This window comes from Elephantulus edwardii, unplaced genomic scaffold, assembly GCF_000299155.1.
Source record: "Elephantulus edwardii isolate Elephantulus edwardi_28Jun2011 unplaced genomic scaffold, EleEdw1.0 scaffold00288, whole genome shotgun sequence".
NCBI classification, from domain to species: domain Eukaryota; kingdom Metazoa; phylum Chordata; class Mammalia; order Macroscelidea; family Macroscelididae; genus Elephantulus; species Elephantulus edwardii.
The window spans coordinates 276,642-284,177 of NW_006400038.1; the positions used below are offsets into that span (position 1 = coordinate 276,642).

The 7,536-nt window shown below is 40.0% G+C and overlaps 1 protein-coding gene across 1 annotated transcript in view; it reads left to right on the top strand.

The window, feature by feature from the left end:
- Nucleotides 1–7,536, top strand: part of TATDN2 (TatD DNase domain containing 2) — a 56,330-nt gene that overhangs the window by 8,399 nt on the left and 40,395 nt on the right. The window contains exon 3 of the mRNA XM_006900540.1: nucleotides 1,293–1,781. Coding sequence (XP_006900602.1) covers nucleotides 1,293–1,781 — 489 coding nt within the window. The remainder of the gene's footprint in view (nucleotides 1–1,292; nucleotides 1,782–7,536) is intronic.

The window sequence follows — 7,536 nt, forward strand, 5'->3', positions numbered from 1 at the left end:
TTATTTTTCAGTGCTGCATAGTATTCCATTGTGTGAATACACCAGAGCTTCTCTATCCATTCATCTGTTGATGGGTACTTACATTGTTTCCAGCTCTTTGCTGTTGTGAACAAAGCTGTGATAAACATGGGTGTGCATATATCTGCTTGATTGGTGGTTATGGTTTCTTTAGGATAAATTCCCAGTAGTGGAATTGCTGGGTCAAATGGTATCTCTATTTGCAACTTTTTGAGAAAGCGCCACACAGCCTTCCGTACTGGTTGCACCATTTTACACTCCCACCAACAGTGAATAAGGGTTCCAGTTTCTTGCAACCTTGCCAGCATTTGTTTACTCTTCTGTTAAATTCCACAGCTTAGGGGAAGCAGAGCGCCACATCCTCTGTGGAGCTGGGTGGGTTCAAAAGTCCATCTTTTAATTTAGCTTAACTGTTGTGTCACAAAGATTCCTTCAGGAAAATCTAACTGCTTTGTCAGGGACCCCCATAGTGAGTGGGTGTGAAGGCGAGGTGGATGAGAATAGAGGCACTGTGATTTTTCCGTCCCTGAGGAGATCTTGAGGGTATTCAGTCTCCTTATAGACCTGGTACAGTACTATGAGGACATCTGCTAGCACCACGGTGGGGATTGGGGGGAAGGTGTGTGCAGGGACCTTCTGGGTTTAGGGTATCATGTGAAGGGTGCCATACTCAGGAGATGGGGAATTTTATCATTGCTGTCTCTCCGTGGGACAGCCTTTCCTTGCAGAGGGCGCCACACACCTTTCCACTGCTAAATTTAAGAACCTCAGTTTTGTTTGTGTTCTGAGGTACAATATATGATAGTTCTTACCTTTAAGGATCTTATAGTTTTGTATAAATCCCAGTTTATGCCTTTCTTTTTTTTCTTTTTTAATTTTTATTATTTTTGTGTGAATGTACCGTCAAATCAGATCTGACTGGTACAGGAGGAGATTGTCCCTCCTTCCCCGGCAGAGCATCTGATGGATTTGAACTGTGCACCTCTGGGATTGTAAGTTTATGCCTTTCTATTGCAGTATTATATTATCAGAATGTGTATATGATGGTAAGTATTAAGTAATGACAGAAATTCAGTGGCCTTTACAGTAGGAATTCTCATTTAAGGGCATGGAACCGTCTTTGCAACAATACCAGTGCGAGTGTGACTTTTCCCTTTGGTTGATGACATCATCAGTCATCATTGATACATAATTTGAGTGTTGCATCATACATGTAACTATCCTTGAGATAAGGAACTATCCTTTTAAGATGTTTCTTTTTTTTATTATTCTAGGTTGATGCTAAAGATAGTTCCCATAACTTGACAAACTCTGAATTTGGAACTGAAGCTGAGGGTCAGAATGGTGTGATTGAGGAGCCAAGCAAGATTCAGAAAAGGAGGAGGGAGAGGCATGGAGACCAGGGCTCTACAGTGATCTACCTGAAGGCCATCCAGGGCATCCTGGGAAAGGCTATGCCAAAGAGGAAGGGTGAGGCTCGGGCAAAACTAAATACAGGAGAACGTCCTGCCCATGGAAGAGGGCCAATAAGGAACATTAGGGTCTCTACTCCTCAGAAAGAGAAAGACCCAGCCCCAGAGGTCAGCTCAGAGGAGGACAAGACTGTGGTGGAGAGAGGCAGCTTCTGTGACAGGAGAGTGATTCTGGACCCTCAAGAGAAACCCAGTGAGGAGCCATTTGGTGATCGAAGAACAGTTGTTAATAAAAGTGCTCCCCTGCTAAAATTTTTGGATGAATGTGATTCCCATTCAGAAGCCCAAAAGGTGAGTAAAGCTCAGGCCTAGCATCTGGGTTTTTACTTTTCTGATTATTAAAAGCAGTACTTTATATAACTGTTGTTGTTGTTGTTGTTGTTATGGGTCCTTGTGTTGCTGCAGTCATTGTTAAGTTTCTTATTTTTAACTTCCAACTCTGCTGCTCAGTTTTAACTTTTCTGTTGCCATATTTTTATTATCTTAGATTCTTTTATTTCTGACTATTCCATTTTTATAAAATTTCTATACTTTTCTTCACCTCTCTTTTTAGAAAGTGATAGTTGACATATTTTTTGTTGACGCTTCCCCCCAGGTTTTTTTTCCTCTTTATATTTGTCTTGTTCACATCAGAAGCTTTTTCATAGGTGTGATAATCACCAAGATCTTATGATTAAGAGTGAGAAAACATCCTAAGTGAAATAACTGACAAGAAAGGACAAATAGTTATGTGATCTTGATTATGAAAAGACATTTGGCTGTGGGTCATAACAAATTATGACTTAATTTGCAGAGAGTAGGAATTTCAGAACATTTGATTGGGCTCACGAGAAACCTGACCAAGAGGCAGTTGTCTGAACAGAATAAAATTTAAAATCAGAAATGATGTGCTTCAGGGTTATATAGCTTTTTCTCACACCTCTTCAGTCTGTGTACTGAGCAAATCATTTGAGATACTACTCTATGAAGAAGAATGTGGCGTCAGGATTGGAGATTCATAAAAAAAAGGTACATTATCCAGGTGATAAAATCTTGCTCACTCAAAATACAGAGAAACTTTTGTTGCAAATGACCAAAACCTTCAATATAGATTACTTGTCAACATCAAGAAAATAAAAATTCTCACCATTAGATCAGTATGCAACATGTTAGATGGAGAAAAATTGAATTGTCAAGAATTTAAATTACTTGGATTCACAGTCAACATTCATTGCAGCAGCAGTCATGAAATCAAAAGACATGTTGCATTGGGAAAATCTGTTTAAGGACCTCTCCAAAGTACTAAGAAGCAAAGTTATCATTTTAAGGACTCAGATGTACCTGATCCAAGCCATAGGGTTTTCATTTGCTTCCTGTGTGTCTGAAAGTTGGACGGTGAATAAGGAAGACCAAAGAATAGATGCCTTTGATTTATGTTGGCAAAGAATGGTGCCTATCCCATGAACTGCCAAATAACAAATATGTCTTAGAGAAAGTACAAGCAGGGTGCTTTTTAGAGGCAAGGATGGTGAAATTTTGTCTCACATGCTTTGGGCATGTTGTCAGGAGGAGCAGGTCCTTGGAAAAAGACATGATGTTTGGATAGGTGGAGGGTCAGCCGAAGAAAGGAAGGCATTCGAGGAGACAGATTGACGCGGTGACTGACAGTAGGCTCAAGCATGGCAGAGATCATGAGAGTGCAGAATAGGACAAGATTGTTACCTGTTGTGTGTAGGGTCACTGTGAGTTCCAGTCAATGACACATAGCAGCAACAACTTACATGAACTATCTAGAATAGGGAAATGCATAGGAACAAAAGTTCAGAATGATTTCTAGTAGAGTCTGAAGGATGGGAATAATGGCAGGTTATTGCTTAAGGGGTTACTGAGTTTCTGTTTACCAATACCAGTTGTTCAAAAGTCAGTTCCAACTCATGATGACTTTTGTGTGTTAGAGCAGAACTGTACTGCATTGGCTCTTCAGTAGTTGATTTTTTTTGTAAGTAGATCACCTGGACTTTGTTATGAGGTACCTCTGAATGGAATAGAACCTCTAGCCTTTAGGTAGCAACTGAACATGCTAAACTGTGTGCCCTAAGAATTAAAAACTTGAAAGGGATAGTTAGTGGTGGTGTACAGCATAACCACTGCTGTGAGTTAATTTTGATTCCTGGTGATACTCCTTCAAATTTCCTAAGCTGTGTATCTACAGGTGAGCTCTTGGTGGCCTAGTCCGTAGGGAGTTGCAAAGCCAGCTTACAGGTAGGTTGTTCAAGAACAACTGAAGAAAGCTGGACAGCCTCCTACCCTGTGATTTACAGCCTCTGAAAACCCACTGGAGGGACAGAATATAATAACCCCCACTTTTTGGTTAGGAACCCAAGATGTAATACACTACAACTTCAGAGCTCCTTAGAAGATGTAACTAATCAAATTACATTCTGAATTATACATATGAAATGGCACGATTTTTGTTGAATGAATTTTAACCACATTTAAAATAACAGACCCCAACAGTATTTGGACTTCTGGGTGTGTAGACTTTGAGCCCAATTAGATATATAGATGGACACCACCACCACCCCGCAAACCCCCTGCCTGATGGTATTTGAAAGTCAAGTTGAGGGGCGTGTCTATGATCCTCATTGCTCGGTATGTAATACTGCTCACACAAATCATCACAGTAAGAAGAGGAAAACAAATAACATGATGCTGCCCCACGTAGGCTTTGTATTGTCCCTGATTATTCCAAAGTGTCTTGATTCAACTTTCCTGAAAACGAGTCTTGATTTTTTTGCTAGATAGAGGAAGGATTTTTATTTCAGACCATCAACCAATTTTCCTGTTATCATTCCCAGCCTCACCTTCATTTTCAGAGGTCTCGTACCTCCAATTCCTGAGACACTTGTGGGATCGTATAATATGCTTTTTTTGGTTTTGGGCTTTCCTCACTGCAGGCTTTTGCTCTGGCCTCCTTTGATCTGCTTAGCCAATAGCCCTTCATACCTCTTCTTTCTAGCATTTGGTTCTTATCTAAATGGCATGTTGTACATTTTCTGCTTGTAGGTTTATGTTGTTCAAACTGATGTTTTCTGATTTTAGACTGCCTTTTGAGTGGGAAAGGGAAAAACAGCATGTGTTTAATTTAATTGGAAATTCCACAAAAGTTAGTTTTGTAACCTACTTTTTCTCCTAAATAAGTAGTTGCTCTGATTCCTATCTTAGCTTATCATCTTGTTTAGTTGCCAAGAATTCTGTTAAGTGAATACACTTTCCAACCTCCTTTATTTGTCAGACTGGACACTTACATTGTCTTGGTTACATGTATTTTTAGAGACAGCTAATATATTAGATATGCTGAGTGAATTTTGGGTTCAAATTCAGGCTTTGCAGCTTGAACTGTGATCTTGAGATGGTCACTTAATGTCTTTGAATTCTAGGTTTTTCGCTTTGAAAAAGATAGTGGTTCTTCAAGTATTATCTTGGTTAAAAATAATAGAGCCAAGAGGATTTTCCTCTAAAGAGCTAAAAACCAAAACTCTAGTGTCGTTGAGTCAATTCCTCTTTGTGACAACCCTCCATCCGATTTCAAGGCTGTAAAACAACAGAGTAAACACTTTAGGCTTTATGAGCTATACATTCTCTGTTTAAATTACTCGGTTCTACTGTTGTGGCACACATAGACATAGACTCATTGCCATCACTTTGGTTCCAGCTCATAGGAACCCTGCATGGCAAAGTAGAATTGCCCTAAAAGGTTTCTAGGACTGCAGGTTTTCATGGAAATAGACTACTTTATCTTTCTTCCATTGAACAAGTGGTGAGTTTGAACCACCGATGTCTCTGTTAGCAACCAAACAGAACAGAAGATTTCAAAGGACAGCTTGAGAAGGCTAAGCAAAGTATGAAATCAGAATGTGCAGAGAGCTGGATTTGGAGGATAAGGAGGGAAGAATTTGCTCAGCATTTCTCAAGCTGAAAGAACTGAGAAACAAATTCAGGCCTCAAGTTGCAATACTGAGGTTCTATGGACAAAATTTTAAATGATCCAGGAAGCATCAAAAGAAGAACTAAAGAATACACAGAGTCACTGTAAAGAATATTTCAACACTAATATATTTCTATAAGTAGCATATGATAAAGAGCCAGTGGTGATGAGGGAAATTCAACAGCATTGAAGACACTGGCAAAAAAAGAAAGACCCAAGGAATTTAGGGATACCATATGAAATGTTTCAGGTAACAGATGCAGCCCTGGATGTGCTCATTAGTTTATGCCAGGAAATTTGGAGGGCATCTACTTGGCTAGCTGGCTGGAAAAGATCTCTGTTCCCATTCCTACGAAAGGTGATCCAAAAGAATGTGGGAATTACTGAACAATACCATTGATAACACCTGCAAGCAAAATATTGCTGAAAATTGCCCATTAATGGCTAGAATGATACATCGACACAGAAATACCAGAAGTTCAAGCTGGATTTAAAAGAGGCCATGGTCCCAGGTATATCATTGCTTTTGTCAGATGGATCCTGGCTGAAAGCAGAAAATACAAGAAGAATGTCTCTGTTTTATTGACTATGCAAAAGCATTTGACTGTGTGGATCATAACAAACATTGAGAAGAATGGGAATCCCAGGACACTTAATTATGATCATATGAAACCTAGACCAAGAAGTTTTTGTCTGAACAGAACAAGGGAACGCTGCATGGTTTAAAATCAAGCAAGAAATGCATGAGGGTTGTATCTTTTCCTCTTACCCATTTAGTCTGTATAATGAACAAATAATTTGAGAAAATAACCTCTATGAAGAACAACGTGGCATCAGGATTGGAGGAAGAATCACTAGTAACCTACATTATGCAGATGACACAACCTTGCGTGCTGAAAATGAGGAGGACTTGAAGAGCTTCCTATGGAAGATCAAAGACTATAGCCTTTCTCCTCAACATCACGGAGACAAATCCTCACTGTCAGATCAATAAGCAACTTCATGATTGTTAGGTACTTTTGAGTCAAGTATGATTCCTATTGACTCTATGAACAACAGACCTGAATCCTGCTCTATCCTGTGCCGTTTCACCATCTCTGATGTGTTTGAGCCCATTGCTGCAGTCACTGTGTCAATCTATCTCCTTGAGGTTCTTCCTCTTTTTCGCTGATCCTGCATTTTCCAAATATGATAAACCTTTTTAAGGAATAGCTTGACAGACAAAGGAAAGATTGAAATGATCGATGATTTCATCTTTCTTGGATCTATAGCCAATACTCTTGGCATCAGCAGTCAGAAGATCAGGACACATATTGCTTGGGCAAGACCTCTGTGGTGGTACTCTCCAAATTACTGAGGAACAGTTTGAAGTACATGATTTCATGCCATGGTTTTTTCACTCACTTGGTTTACATCCGAGAGCTGGATGGTAAATAAGGATGACTGAAGAATCTGGAGAACAACCACTTGGCCAGCTGATTGGAAGAGATCTATATTTGTTCCTATCCCAAAGAAAGGTTACCCAACAGAGTGTGGAAACTACAGAACAATCTATTGATTTCACACGCAAGCAAGATTTTACTGAAGATTGTCCAAAAACGACTGGAACAGCACTTCAGCAGAGAACTACCAGAAGTCCAGGCTGGGTTTAGAAGGTGTCATGGTACTAGGGATATTGTAGCTGATGTTAGATGGATCTTAGCTGAAAGCAGAGAATACCAGAGGAGTGTCTCTCCGTGTTTCATTGACTATGTAAAGGCCTTTGACTGTGTGGGTCATAACAAACTATGGCTGACTCTGAGAAGAATGGGAATCCCAGAACACTTGATCATTCTAGTGCGAAACCTATACTTGGACCAGGAGGCAGTCATCAGAACAGAGCAAGGGAACACTGCATGGTTCAAAATTGGGAAGGGCGTATGCCAAGGATGCATCCTGTCTCCACACCTTTTCAACCTATCTGCAGAACAGATTATCCGGGAGGCAGGGCTCTATGAGGAGAAATGTGGGGTCAAGATTGGTGGACGATTTATCAACAATCTGCGTTATGCAGATGACACAACCCTGCTTGCTGAAACT